Raw genomic sequence first — 15,723 nt, 5'->3', positions numbered from 1 at the left:
GTTTGGCGGCATCAGCTGACAATGGCTGTAAAGGCCTAAGCATTTAGAATCTGCAGTACTGCTTCCAGTGAACAGAATTATCACCTCCTATTAATGAGCCACTCCACAGCCCCCTTCTAGTTTAGTGCCTAAATTACATGAATTGTCTAAGCAGAGTGAGTTTTACCCTTGTGGTAGTTTGGCTCTTAAGTGTGGTATTGCAGGAGGGGCTAGATAATTAGGTGGTCACAAATAACCCCAAATCTGTGCCTTAAAACCACAAGGATTTATTTTTGCTCTCCCTACATGTCTGTCCACGGGTTGGCAGGTCTCTGCTCCATGCCATCCCCACTTGGAGACCCAATTTCAGGAGGCCCTTTGGGAAAAAGGAAAGATGGAGGTCCCTTGGCTCTCGAATGTTTTCATGTGGAAGTGACCCTACCATCTATCAAATCCACTGGCAAGAGTGGGTCCACATGGCCATGCCCACCTTCAAAGGGGTGGGGGAATTGTTGGGAATAGAACGTGGTCCCCTGTGATGTTCACACAGGTGGCAAAGAGCATAACCAACTCACAGCATGGGCTCCATCCCTGCTGGTCAGTTAGGGTCTCAAGGCTTTTCAGGCCCCACTCCAGATAACCAACTCTCTCCCCATGTCTCTGCTTGGACTATCTGAGAGAGAATGTGATGGGATCAGGGAATTAATATTACCCTTATTTGGGCTAGACTTCTAAATGCTGCCTGGAGCAAAATTGCCTCTATGTGTGTGGTGTGGTGTGGTGTGGTGTGTGCTGTGTGTGTCTGTGTGTGTTCTTCAAGGTTCCCACTGGGGCGCAGAAGTCACATGGGTGGGCCACGTGGCTCCTGCAGCAGACCTTTGCTTCCTTCAGGTGCGGCCAAAGCCTTTTCTCTCGGAAGGAGCTGTACAGATTTGGGAGGCTCCACCCCTCAGGTATTTAAACAACATTACCCTAAATGTTGGCTTATCTAAAAGCAGCGATTCTCAAACTTTAGGGTACGCACAAATCACCTCAGGGAAAAGCGTGTGAAGAGTGCCACTTCTTGCATCTTGCACACATACGGTCTCATTCAGTAGTTCTCAGGTGGGCCTGAGAATCTGCTTGTAACAAGTGTCCTAGGTGGCTCAGAGCTTCCTTTTCTGAAAGCTGATTGAATTTCACTCTCCATCTTTCTCTCCTTAGAGAAAGTTTTCAAAGAATCTTTTAGGAGAGAGACCTCAGGACAGCATCATATCATATCCTTGTAAGATAAAGCAGTGACTCAGTGTCTGAAATGCTCCAGTTAGGGCTCCCAGGGACCCCATGTACTACTGCTTCAAATATGTTCAACTAGAATGCCCCAGCAGGGGAGTGGGGCTCCCTGGGGTCTCCAGGAGGCATTGTCACTTAACCAAAGGGTGCTGCTGTCTCAGCTGTAGAAACCCTAGGTGATCCCTCATTTCCTACTGATGCTGCAGCCTTGCTAGAAGAAACAGCACTGGCTTTGCAATGGGGCTCCAGAAGTCTCATCCTGGCCCCACCAGCAATAGCTGTGTGTCCACAGGCAAGTGACTTAACCTCTCTGAGCTTCTGCTTTCTATCTGAACCAGGGGACTAATACATGCTTTTCTTTAATGGTTTTTTGGCAATTAAACAAGATAATGTAAGGAAACAGCCTGGCAAAGAGCAGCTGTTCCCTGCATGGGAGTTGTGATATTGTTCTGTGGAGGGAGTTCTGTGTGGGACTCGACAGAGCAGGCTCAGGGCAAGACTCCCTGCGAGGGCCTGGGGAAATATGAAAGCTCTGCCCCTCTTGGTGAGCACCAACAGCCCCCTCCGCTGAGCACCAGCCCAGCATCAGTCCAGCGAGGGGGACAGGGGCCAAGCACTGTTATGAGGGGCCACAAATCTGCAGCTATGACACCACAGTGACTTCCTCCTCCAGCCACAGGGCATTCTGCTTGCTGGCCTCCTTTGTTGCCTCTAGGCTTCTAACTTTTGCCCTTCCCTTGGGCTGTCAGTTCTGCCTTCTCCAGGTTAATGTAACCTCTAAATAATATAGCAAATCTCTCCTTGCTCAGCTGAAGTGCTTATCATGAGGTAAAACAAAATTGATTCATATGTATGCAAGCATTTCCCCAACAGCTGTCACTGGCTTATGCAACAGATGGCTCCTGACATTCATTTGGCTTGCAGGGAGGACCTTGGGTGCAGGATCCAACATGGATCAAATGGGAGTTAGGAAATGAAGGAAGCACTGGGTCTGCAGTTAGGAGGCAGGCTAGGCCAGCCTAGGGTCGCTGTGGCCCAGCTCCGAGCGGCTCTGAGAGTCTGTGCCTCTGCAGCCCGGGACCTCTGCATGTGCTCCTTCGCAGGGGCTGAGTCCAGACCTTAAGGCCGGGACACCTTTTCTCCCCAGCGACCAGCACAGGACAATCACGGTGCCATTCAGTTGGTCTGGATCTGGGGATTGCTGCCTCAGGGCAGCCTCCAGCTGCTGCTAGAAGCAATGTCAGAAGGTTCTGGGGGCCGTTTTGCAGGTACCTTTCCCAGAAGGGACAAAACTGGGGTTCAGAGCCCTTGTCTTAGCAGCCTCTCCCCTGCGGGCCCTGAGAAATGTGGGCTGACATTTGCAGGCCAGTGCCTCTGGGGTCTGCCCACTAGTCATGCTCCTTGACTTCCAGCACAACTCAGTCCTGTATTCTGCAAATGCTTCCTGAACACTGACTCTGCCAGGTACTGGGAATGAGGGGGTGGGAACGGCCCTGTTGCCCTTGGAGAGTTTCCAAGCTGGGGAGTGGGGAGGGGAGGCAGACATGTGAATAAAACTCTGCCAGGGGGGCTGAGAACACTGTGGAGGGCAATACTGCCAATCCTGGCTTATATCACAATCACCTGAGCATTTCCGAAGGTGCCATGTGGGCCCCTTCTCAACCACAGTGCCATGGTGAATAAAGATCTATTCACTTCCTCAAGCTGTCACTCTGTGCCAGACACTGTTCAAAGTGCTTTACAAGTATCAACTTATTAAATTCTTAAAAAACCACCCCAGGAGTGGGCACTGTCATTATTCCCATTTACAGATGGGGAGACTGAGGTACAATGAGGGTAAGTAACATGCCCAGGGTTTTAAGCTGCAGGGCCAGGATCTACCCAGGTGTCTGGTCCTGAGGCCAAAGGCTGCCTGGAGTGGCACAGACTCCCACGCTGGGCAACGGCACCCCAGTGGACCCAGCCTCCTAGGGCCCTGGTCCTGCGTCTTTCCTGACCCAGCGAATTGACGAAGACATATTTCAGGCCTGCAGGACAGCTCGCGCATGGTGGGGACTGACGGGGGCCTCCCATGTTTAGCTCTGGGACCAGTTCAGGGAAATTAAGCTCAGGGATCCAAGAAAGTGAGGGAGTCCCTCTGTTGGAAAAAGGGCTATAGGACCTTTGTCTTTTCACATGTGGGGGACGGTCGGGGAAATTTGATGCTGACATTGACTTAAGGTCTTGGAAAACCAAACCAGTGAGCAGAGAATGCCCACCTGACTTTGCTGTGTGAAAGCAAGCAGAATTACAGTGAGGCTGTTAGTGTCCTTGCATGTCCAGCTGGTCCATGTCAAGGTGTCAGGCTCTGTCAGGTCTTGTTTGATGACATCAGAAAAATTTGTAATAAATCAGAGGGTCTGACTATGGAGCAGTGACGCTGCCATCTGTGTGCTATGTGGATGCCTGTCCCCCTCCCTAGTTCCACATGGGTTCTGGTACCAGTTTGTTCCTTAGGCTGAAGAGCCAGCGGAATGCCCTCCAGCCCCGCGCCATGCCTGCAGGTGCTCACAGTCATCGTGCGCAGCAGCAGGTGGGGTGAGAGGGAGGGTAAAGGTAGGTGAGAACATGAGTCTGGATCCTTTGATATGATTTGCTCTTGACTTATATCAGGGAGCAGGGCCTTTTAGGAAACAAATGCTCTAAGGGGATAGATTGGAAAAACTCCAGAGGTAGGCTCTGAGACCAGGTGGCTCAGGCAGCGGAAAAATAAGCTTGTGCTGCCAGGCCTGCTAGATTTCAGCAGGGTTGAGTTAGAGGGTGGAGGGAGCAGAGACAGAGGGAGAAGCACACCTGAGGAATGAGTGGGCAGGATCCAGCCCACAGACACCAGTACTCACTGCCATAAGTCTTTGCTCTGAACAATCTTACTCATTTTGCCTCAGTTAGGAAGCTCTCGAGCATCCTATTGGGTTAAAGGCTTTAATCATCATCATCATTATCATTATCAATAAGAGCAACAACACTGTCTTTCCAAAGAGACATAATCAAGAGGAAGGACATCCCAGGAGACAGAGAATGTGACTTAATATCTGTGAGCTCTGAAGCAGGGAGGGAAGGGGCAGAGGGTGCACCCCAGACTCCCAGCTATCAAGCCTGAACCCAGGAGACATTCCTGACTGTTGACTTCTGACATGATGCACCCATACCGCAGACCCAGTCCGCCACCAAATTCACCAATACTACCTCCTAAATGTAGCCTGAGTCCTGCTTCTTTTCATCTCCATTGCCACTGCCAAGTTTAGGCCACCATCATCTATCCTATGCTACTACAATGGCCCCTTCCCCAAACTGTCACTCTGCCCTCCCTCAACCAATTAATTGTTCACACTGGAGTCATTTTCTAAAATCCAAGCATTACCATGGCCTTCTCTTGCTATAACATTCTCAAAGGCCCCCATTGCAGTTACAATAGACTCTGAATATCTCACCATGGCCCACAAGGCTCTGTGTACTCTGGTCCCTGACAGGCCCCTCAGCCTCATCTCTCTCCATACCTTCCTTTGCATTCAAAGCCAGCATGCTGGGTATTGTTATTTGATAATTGGACCGGCTATTAATTTGTTGCCTCTCACCTTCAAATCCATCATCCTTCATTGCCTGCTCTGAGAAAATGGAGATGGGCACTCTAAATATTTCTCCCCAGAAGGCATGATGTTGACTTTTGTTAGCAGACGGCACTGGATGGCCCCTGGGGCAGGGCTGTATTTTTCTCTTCCTGGTTCCAGTGTGCTCGTCTTGCCAGGCTCTTGAAGGGAAGTTTCCCCAACAGTGGGATCCTCCATGGTGTTGGGGCCCTGCAGCTGCCCTGGCACCCCTAGCGGCTTCGCAGCAGAGCACTACTGCTGAGGCCCCTCGCCAAGGACCCCAGCATTCCCGCAGGCGGCTTTGCATTGAGTTCCAAAGTGGAGCACCTGCTATGGATGTCTTCCCTATTAGCCAAAGGGAATATTTCCAGCAAATTCTGCCAGTTACTACATGGTGAAGACTAGCAGCTACTCTTCACCATGAGCCATGCTGACACCTTCTCCAATGAGGTCTGGATCGCAGAGTGGGCAGGGGCGGGATGGCTCCTCACATACTCCTAGAGTTCTCTTGATTTCTTACGAGCTAATCCCTTATCACTCCAATCCCCTGTTGTAATAAAAATAAAGAACTCATTACAGAATAACAGTTCTTCATACTGAACTTTCTGTGTTCAAATTACTACGTGGTTTCAGTCTCCTGGTTGGGCCCTGACTGACACAAAACCACATAAACTGTCTCATTTCTGGCTTTTGTTCAGGCTGTGCACACAGCCTGTTTCACCTGGCTACCACGGGATAGTGGCTAAGAGCATGCATACTAGAGCCAGGCTACCTTTTTCAGATCCCAAGTCTAGCACCGGCTGGCGGGAAACCACTTAATCTCTCTATGCCTTGATCTCCCCATGTGAAAATGGGGATGATAACATTGTTGTGGGGATTACATAAATTAATATATGTAAAGGGTCTGGCATAGGACTGTTACATGGCTGATATTATTAGCATTAGCTTCTTTTAACACACACTTAAGGGTTCCAGCACCAGGGTCCCCTCTTTTGGAAAGTCCTTCCTGCCCATCTCCTACCTCAGGCTGTTAGGTGACCTTCCCCTGTGCTTCCACACTAAGCTGTCCCTCTCACACCTCCACTGCGCTGACCTCACCGTGTTATCACTGCAGGTTCACCTGTCAGTCCCTTCTGCAGGACTGCAAGCTCCATGAGGGCCGGGTGGTCCTCAGGACTCACTGCACCTGACTGAGTGAGGGAGTAAACTGTTAATTCAGGCCCTCTGAGAAGTAGACACTGAGACAGGATTACCAGATTACATGAGTAAGAGATGTGTTGGGGGAAATGCCTGTGAAGGACTAAGGGGAAGCGGACAGAATAAGGTGGGAGGAAGAGCCTTCTTACCATAGTGCAGGTCTGACACCTGTGAAGCAGAGAGGGAAGGAAGGAGGGTTGGGTAGGAAGGGTTTCACATTTCAGAGCAGTTCTAAGAAAAATCTGCCCAGGCCACTGGGGCATCCTTGAGCCTTAGACACCCATCAGAGGATTCCTAGAATTCAGTGGAATAGGTCTGCATTAGTACTGCCACAGCGACCAGTCCTTGGCTGAAAGCAGCCCGCAGGAGGCATGGCCTCAGTGAAAATGTGGTGGTAGATCTAGAGAAACAACAGCTGGGGCTGTCAGTCAATTCTGCTCCCACAGCAAATCTGAGCAGCACATTTTCATGACCTGTGCAGTAACTGACGGAATGAAGGGTGGCCACACCCCAAGAATATAAGTCCAAATGCAGTGATGCCAGAATCTGTCACCTTGGTGCAGGAGAGGGAGTGGGTCCATGGACCACCCCCTTCCCTCCACTCCTGAATAAACCTTTGTGTATATATGTATATAAATATACACAGTGTTAAGTCCTTATATATGCTGAATGAGTAAAGTCACCCAAAATTCTACCATAAAAGAATGTCAATGTCTTATGTTTACATCATTGCAGTCATCATGCAAGTAGTACTTCATATTTTTTAAAGATTTGATATTTATAACTAATATTTCCATGTTTCTATGATAATCTTCATAATTATACTTTTTAGTGACTGAAAATTTTCAACAAATGTATGTACCACAATTTCCTAAGTCATTACTGTTCAAGATTTCCGTTATTCCTATTTTTTTGTGTTACAGCCTAAGGCTCATATACATCTTTGGGCATATACTATTTAGTTTCTGTTGGATTGTAGCTCTACAGTAAATTTCAAGGTCTGAAGTTACTGGATCAAAAAAATGCAATTTTATGATTGTATCAAGTGTTGCCAAATTACTTTCTAAAAACATGCCAATTAATAGTATGTATTAGTTGTCTATTGCTGCATAAAAAGTTCCATAAAACTAAGTGGCTTAATACAACCCACATTTATTGTCCCATTATTTCTGTGGAGCTATATGTCCTCTGCTTCAGGGTCTGTCACTGGCTGAGATGAAGGTGTCGTGAGGCTGAGGTATCACTTGAAAGCCTGACAGGGGAAGGATTTTCTTTCACACTCACATGGTTGTTGGGGGCTGCTGGACTGATGCTGTCAGTTCTTAGTCCGCTGTAGGTCAGACTTTCCACGTGTGCCTCTCCAACATGGCAACTTGCTTCAACGAACCATGCATCCAAGAAGATAGCATTCTGCTAGCAAGACAGAAGTCAAAATCTTTTCTAACTTAATTACAGAAGCGACATCTGCTCAATGTTGCTATAGTCTATTGTTTTAAAACCAAGGGGAACAAGGGAAAGGATGACACCAGACCAAGAATACAGGAGTGGGGAGCAGTGGGGGCCATCTTGGAAGCTGCCTACTACTAATGTCAACGAGAGCCTATGCTCATACTAATTTCACCACAGCCTTATCAACACTGAATGTTCTAGTATCTAAAAATTACCAGTATAGGAGGTGTGAAAGACTATCTCCCATCTTAATGCCCTTTTCTCCAGTCTGGCATCTCCCCATAGGGCCACCTGGTTCCTTTGCTCTCAGCTGCTGCCAATTACAATAATTTTACAAAAGGTGCCAACTGATAGTAACCTAAAGAACTGCCCTAACTGGGACTTGAAAAGCTGTAAGCACAGACTTGTATTAGGCAACAGTGAGTTCCCTGAGAGGGTTCAAGTCTCAAGGAATTGCTGGTATTTGGGTGGCAACTCCAAGACCTGAACACCCTGGTACTTGTACCACTTAAAAATACTAAAACTTAGGAAACAAATCTTCTTTTAAAGCTTGCCATATACCCTCAATGGGCTTTACATTTTGCAAACTTTATTTCATTTTTATTGTCAAAAAAATGCTGTAAGATACATATTAATAACCTAATTTTACAAACAGGAAACTCAAGATCAGATGTGAAATCACTTGTTCAAGGTCATTCTACTAAGGTGGGAGGGCCAGGATTTGAACTGATAGCTGGATGCCCAATCTGTGTGCGCTTTCTGCCTCCTAAGGTGCTCTCAGCTGGGGCCTCCTAGCACTCTGCCCTTTTACCCAATTCCCACTTCAGCACAAAATATATCTGGTGGCCCCTTCCTCTTCAGTTAGCTGAAGGGGTTTCTCCTGGAAGTTCCAGAAGGCTCTGCTCAGTGATCATTTTTTTTCCCCCCTGATAAAATAGGTGAGGCGGGAAAGTCACTTCTAACCAGCATGGGAAGAAAGGCTATAGACCCCACAGTATAAATTTGTACTATCAAAACCTCAAGACAAATAGGATAGTACAAATGTAGGGTTTTGAGAATGGGACCTGGAGCCAGGATGCTAGCTTTGAATCCTGGTCCTGTCACTTACAAAGCTTTAGGATTTGGGGCAAATTTCTTCACCTTTCTGTGCTGTTTGCTTGCCTATAAAATTGAAATAATCTCACCAACTACATGTTACAATTTGGGGATAAATTTTTAAAAATGCCTATAAGAACACAGCACAGTGTCTGGGGCACAATAAAGGCCCCATAAACATTACAATAGGTATGGGGTGGGCAGGAGGCTTCACTGGGTAAGGACCCACACATCCATTTGGAACCCAGCCTGGGATTATGCACATGGGGATTGGGTTCAGGTGTATGTGCTCAGCTCCAGGCATGGCTTCATGGGGCCCTGTGATATGGACACTGGCTGGTGGGGTCAGAGGCAGTAGAGTAGGATCAGGAATGGGCAGAGTCAACGCCAGCACCGAGACTCTGTGACTCCCCTCCCTGTATTATGGCTATGTTTGGATGTGCGCATGTGTGGTGAGGGTTGTATTTATATATTGATGTAGCTCTGAGAACCACAAATGTGTAGAGGCCATATTCAGTAGAAAAATGGCCCCTAGGGATCCAGGGCTGCATGCTGACGACTGAACATCTGGGAACAAAGATGCGGGGCAACATTCACAGGGTAACTTCCTGTCACCTGGCCCATCTGCACAGCCCGAGACCCAGTTTTTAATTTTTCTGGGATCAACTCCCAAACTGTGTGCAGGGTCCTAAAGCCTCTTGGAATCCCTGGTTCCCTGAGTAGTCACTGTGCCCTGTACGAAGTGACCCAGAAGTGTCCTGGTTTCCTCACTGAAAGCAGCCACCTAGGGAGATGAGGACCACTCCCTGTCCTCGAAAAGTCCCAAGATGGAGACAGGACTGGGGCCACACAACATTCACTCTACAGCCAGCCTTACTGTAATTGTTCAGGGACTTTAAGGAGCCAGGACTCTGTTATAGCCTATGGATCTCATTCACGTATTAAAAAAAATGTTATAGAAAACCTCAGTTCAGAGCTGTAAAACAGACACACAGCCCTGCACTTGCAAATAATACATTTCAGCAGGAGATGCTAAGCCACTAACTCTACAGCAACTTGTTTAATTATAGTTAGCAATAAGGGCTAGGGAGAGGTACACTGTATGCAGCAGGGCATGCATGGGGACAGCTACTAGAGTCAGGTCCCTGAGTCATGCTGCAGGAGAGAGTACCTCCGCGGAAGGACACAGCCATGGTAAATGCCTGTGTGGGAAGGAGGGGAGGCATGTAGGAATCACAGTGCTTATGAGGCTACCATCCACAGAGCTGTGGAAAGTGGGATACAGGACAGCTGGGGAGGCCAGCAGGCCCAGGCTCAGAGGTGCAACTTTAGCCAGAAAGCAAGATGTCAGGGGAGAAGGCTGCAGTGGGAGGGTTTCAGATGTTCATTCTGCCTAGACTTGAGCCAGGCTCAGGACATGAGTGGAGGGCGGTGAGGAGGCGGGGCAGCTCATAGGTGGAGGCTCTGTGAGCCAAAGTTGGGAGGTGGGGCCATGTGGGGACTGGGAACAGTCCATGATTGGAGACAAAATTTGACACAGAGTAGTAGAGGGAGCCTGCACCACGTACAATGGGGCTCCCTTGTCTTACCATCTGGGCAGGAATGCTTGGTGCCACCATCTTGGCTCCTGCAGTATTGACAGTAGTTGGGGTGTGGGTGGGGAGAAAGGGGGGCACATTTAATCCAGACCCCAGACAACACTCCTCTAGACAAGATGAGATGGTCCTATGTGGCAGTGGCAGCAGCTGGATGACATATTGAGGAGCCACGAACATAGTATTTCCAAGTAGGGGCTTGCTCACCTGTTCACTAACTCATCCATTCTTCTATGCATACGTCAAACCTGTGCCTAACATTGTCCCAGGGACCTAAGAGACAGGGTGCTCTGCCCACAACAGCAGTCTTCCTAGTCCTGATATGGGGACCTGCAGGCTGGCACAGAATAGAGCCAGAGCACTGAGTGCTGGCCCACAGTGAAGGACCCCGCAGGAAGGCATGCTTCCCCATCATGCTCACTCTCCTTCGCAGTCCCCTGCAGCAGCTATGTGCCACCACTTTGTGGGCCTCCCTTGCTGCTGTGTACCCTTCCCTGAATTACACTGGCACCAGGCCTGAATTCTTCAGCTCCTCCAGTGAAAACATAATCACCAACAAAAACAATACAGGAAGCCTGGCTTCTTGATCACAACTCTCTTCATCAACCCCACCTGAATCTTCTGTCCAAGGATCAAAAGTGGGGTCTGCTCGACCACCAGAGGGCTCAAGGGAAACAAGCTGGCCAAGGATGTGGGACACCAGGCCAGGTTCACTCTCTACCTCCACCCTGCTCTCATTACTGTCCTGTGAACTGAGTTCATTCATCCCATCTCCTATCTCCATCATGCCCCCACCTCACTCCCTCTGCTCTCCAAGCCCTGAGCATGCTCTGGACCACACTGGTGAGCTCCATCCCTGCAGGGTCATCATTTGGAAATGGTTTGTTACTTACCCTTCCTCTGGCCAGAGATCCAGCCAGGTCTCCCTCACCCTAGGTCTTGCCAGTTTCCAGCAACATGTCTGCCCTTCAGGCCCGGTGGCTCCCCTAGGGCCCACCACACCTTGCTGGGTGCCCAGCCCTGTCTGAGCATGCCTGCTGCACTGGACACATCACTCTTAAAGCCCCACTGCAAGCTCATTTATTTGCCAGCCTCTCAAGCACACAATAGCTTCTTATCTGGGCCTCTCAAAGCCTTTACTCTCTACCACAGTGAAGGAAATTAGGATCTGATCAACAGGAAAACTATGCTGTAGTTCTTTGCTGTAGAAGTGTTTACATCCTGCAGGCACCTCTGGTGGTGAGATGTGTCCTGACCCTTAGAGCCCACTGGTATTCAAAGACCAAGAAGGAGGAACATTCTGTTTATTTAAGGAACACCTTTCTGCCAGGGGACCCCACAATCCTGCCAGAAATTTATATCATCCCCATTTTACAGTGGAGGAAACCAAGGCTCACTTTCATAAAGGAATGTACCCAAGGTTGCTGAGATCATAAGAACTGGGCTGGGGCAGAATCTAGGCTGTTTAACTCCAAAGCCTGTGATTTTTTCCGACATTGAGCTGTGGATGTGGAAGCACCAAAAGAGCCCCCAGTGCCAACAGCAGGGTGATGCCTGCACAAGGTGGAACTGTCTGTGACATGGGCCCCTCAGGAGCGGCCTGGGCTGAGTGTTGCCCTCCACATTTGCAGCATGGAGTCCCGGCGGGTCGTGTAGGGTAAATGTTTGATGCGGAACCAATGTCTGGGAACGATGTTCCCGCTGGGCGTATACAGCTTTTCTCCAGGCCTGCCCAAAAGACTGCGCAGGGCCAGGTTGCCAGACAAAACCTTCTCATAGAACTCCACTCCACCCTGGGAATAGGCTGCAGACAGAGAGGCTGCGCGGTGGTCCAGCCAGGCTTCCAGGGCATGAGTGAGAGAGTCGGTGGAAAAGGCATAAGCCACAAAGCCCGCCACTGCTGCCGCCAGGTTGAAAGCAGCCCGTAGGTTCATGGGACCACCATAGAGTCCCAGTGCATGCTTGGCACCCACGCTCAGTGCCCAGGTTCCTGCCAGGCAAGCTGGGGCCACCAGGGCCTGCAGGGCAGCTGCACTGCTCTCCAGGTACACCACCTCCCTGGCCAAGGCAAACTTCTGAGCATGATGTGACAGGGTCAGGGCATCTCTCAGCCGGGTACCTTCTGGGCTCTTCCAGTCCACTCTTTGCCCATGTACAACCACAGGATGGTTGGTGTTGGTCACTGTGTCACCCAGGAAGCTGGCAGGGATGCCCACCACAGCCCCAGCGGGGAGTCTTGGGAAGCCTGCACTCACAGGCTGGAAGGTGAAGGTGGTGAAGGCCTTGTAGCAGTGGCCTGATGGGACACCTATGTCCTCTAGCACCTCTTGGAAGAGTCTCTGTAGCTTTGGGGAGAGTGGGGCTGGCTGTCCCTGAGGCCAGTAGTGGTACAGCCATCGAATCACAGGATCTGGGAAAAGGTGGTACAAGATTTGGGCCCCAAACAGGCCTGCACAGGAACCCACCAATAAGCCTGTCCTGTGTCTCTGCACAAATGCTGCTGCCCGCCACAGGGGACCTGCCATGAATGCTGTCACCGCTGTAAACCTGGGCCAAGAAAAAGAGAAGTCAGCCAACAGTTCCCTAGGTCTGCCTGCTGACTGGACACCCTCCCAAGCCACACCCGTTTTAACTAGGGCGATACAACAATCACAGTGGTGAGGGCCTGAGTTCAAATCTCAGTGCCATCTCTGTGCATCAGCCTCTCCATCTGCCAAACAGGCATGTGACTGCTAGGGTGGCTGTGATGAGTAAACGAATGAACACACATAAAACAATTTCTGGCACAGTAGCGGGCACCCTGGTGATAATATCTGCGGCTATTAGTATTTTTATTCTCACAGCATTAAGTACTCAATTGTATCACTCCACTATTCATCCAGTGAAGTGCTACGAGCACTAATTTACAGATGAAGCATGTGTTCTATTTACTGAGTATGACTGTATGCTAGACAGTTCTGACAGCTTTACGTTTATTATCTCAAACTAAATGCTCACAACTCCATGACCTAATTACTACTACTGCCCCTACTTAAAGCAGTGAAAATGGAGGCACAGACAGGCTAAGTAAATTGGTCAAAACTCCAAACGAATTAATTGGCAGTTAAGGGCTGAATTGAGTCCACTCAAATTCATATGCTTAAGTCTTAACCCCCGGTACCTCCGAATGTGACTGTATTCAGAGATGGGGCCTTTAAAGTGATAATTAAGTAAAAATGAGGTCATTAAGGTAGGTCCTAATCCAGTATGATGTCCTCTGAGGCCAGGAGATTAGGACACAGACAGAGGAAAGATCATGAGAGGTGACAATGCAGAAACTGATCATCTATGAGCCAATGAGAAACCTTAGAAGAAACCAGCTCTGTTGACAACTTGATCTTCGATTTCCAGCCTTCAGGATCATCAGAAAAATAAATTTCTGCCACCCAGTACCTGCCATGTCAGCCCTAGCTGGCTACTCCAGGCACACTATTTGAACACAGGTTGTCAGGCATTCACAGCAAACTTTGTTTTAGAAAAAACTTTTAATGCCAAATTGCAAACATATATAAAAGTGGACAAAATATTACATTAATTTCAACCATCAACTCATGGCCAATCTTGTTTTACCTCTACTTCCACCCACATTCCTTCACCAACTGGTTTATTTTGAAACACATCCAGGGGATAACCCATTATTTCAGAAAAATTCACAATTACTTAACCTCAAGCTTACCGTCTTCCTGTCTGTGAAGTGTTTAATAAGTTGCTCCAAATAAGAACGCAATTATTTTAACCAAAAATTCCTAGTCACAAAACTCGGCCCTTTTTTCCAATGAGGAAACTGAGCCTAGGTAAGGAAGGGTCGTGGCCTAGGACCCCATGCCCCCAGGCCCACCCGCGCCAAGGCCCCGCCAAGGCCCGGCCTCGGAAGCAGTGCGACACACGCCCAGGCAGCTGCGAGAAGAGGCGCTGCGGTAACCTCGCAGAAGACTTCCTGCCTGGCTTCCATCCAGGCCCCTTAAACTACGCCCAGGGCTCCAACGAGGAGCCTAGGGCGAGGGGCTCACCCAACTGCATGCGCTCACCTGCTCTACCTCCGCTTGGGAAGCCCCAGCGTGTGCGGGGGCTGGTGCCGGCCGGAGCCTGGGGTAGGACGGAGGCTCAGGGGCGTGGCCTGGCGCAGAGCACGCCGGGCAGGAACGGGAGGCTCCCCCGCGACTGAGCGCTTTGGGCGGGGCTGCAACAAGCAAAGTCCAGGCTTGTGGGTGGCCGTTGAGGAAACGGCTGCTCCGCGTGGTTTAGGAGGCGACTTAGAGCAAAGCCTCCATCGGAGCTCATGCCCGCCTGACTGCCGGGTGCATGACGTTTCCTGTGTGGAAGAGCTCCCTGCCGGCGGGGTGCTCTGCGTGGGGTGCTCTGCGTTTCATTTTAATTACCACGTCCTCTACTCCCGCGCCGCAGTTCCTCTCAAGTGGTTCACACTGTACAGTCCACAGAGCAGCGTCACATCTGTCACTTTACTTTCCCAGCAGCTCTATGAGTAGGTCAGGGATGGGCTTGCCTGTGCACTAGCCCAGGTTGCCACCTGTTTTTATAAATAAAGGTTTAATGCAATATAGCCACAACCATTCCTTCACAAGTTGTCTATGGCTACTTTCCCCAGAGGGCTGAGTTGAGAAGCAAGGACAGAGAAGACCTGGTCCAGGAAGCCTAAAATATTGACTATCCAATCCATTCCAGAAAAATGTCTCTGGACCCTTGCAGCAGATTATTCCCATTTTATAGGTGAACAAACAGGCATTTAGCTTGAGTAGGGTGCCTGGGTCGCACATACCAGATTAGAATAGGACTTATGTCCCTGCGAATTTCCCATTACCACTCTTGCCTTCATACAAATTCTACCTAGTGAGTCTTGCTAATTTTCCCAAGTGGGCCTGGCCTCTTTTCTTTTAAAAAATTATTTATTTATTTTTTTATTGTTCAAATACATCTGTTTCCATTTTCCTGCTGAGTATGGCATCTGTGTCTGGCTTTCTCTTCCACTGCAGGAAAGAGGGGAAGGAGGGCTGAACTTCCGGGCCGAAAGGTGAGGATGCAAAGAAAGGTGAGGATGAAAGGAGACCTAGAAGCATATAGGTGTTCGGGTGGGGCTCTGGAAGATGAGCAGCTTGTGGGCCATTGTGTCTCCAGACCAACCACCAGCTCAGCCCTCTCTGCAGGTCTCCCGAGCACACAAGGACCAGCTGCAGTGGGCTAGTTGGGATGATACTTGATTGCCAGCTGACACTTTGTGTGTAGCTTCCTTTGGGAGCACTTTGGGGTCAGCATTTTCTGCTTCAGGTTTGACTCAGCAGTCCCTTATTAAATCATGGACTGATCAGGCAGAAAGACCCCTGCTGACACTAGGGGAGAACCTGTCTCTGGTGTGGCTGCTCCTGGACCTGGGCCCGCTTCAGCCTAGAATTAGTGCTTAGGGAGACTGCAGCTGAGGGAAAGAGGCCTTCCTTAGGAGGCAGGGGGCCCTTGAG

The 15,723-nt window shown here is 49.5% G+C and overlaps 1 protein-coding gene across 1 annotated transcript; it reads right to left on the bottom strand.

The window, feature by feature from the left end:
• Positions 1-11,545: 11,545 nt before the first annotated feature.
• Positions 11,546-14,344, bottom strand: TMEM177 (transmembrane protein 177). Its single transcript, XM_054575006.1, has 2 exons — positions 14,281-14,344; positions 11,546-12,760 (listed from the first exon to the last, which is right to left on the bottom strand). The coding sequence occupies exon 2, from the start codon at positions 12,736-12,738 to the stop codon at positions 11,803-11,805; it is 936 nt and encodes a 311-aa protein (XP_054430981.1). The 5' UTR covers positions 12,739-12,760; positions 14,281-14,344; the 3' UTR covers positions 11,546-11,802.
• Positions 14,345-15,723: the final 1,379 nt, after the last annotated feature.

This window comes from Pteronotus mesoamericanus, unplaced genomic scaffold, assembly GCF_021234165.1.
Source record: "Pteronotus mesoamericanus isolate MK-2021 breed Mesoamerican mustached bat unplaced genomic scaffold, CSHL_Meso_final contig_27, whole genome shotgun sequence".
Taxonomy (NCBI): domain Eukaryota; kingdom Metazoa; phylum Chordata; class Mammalia; order Chiroptera; family Mormoopidae; genus Pteronotus; species Pteronotus mesoamericanus.
Note: the sequence above shows the minus strand (reverse complement) of the source record. Positions and strands in the feature narration are given on the sequence as shown.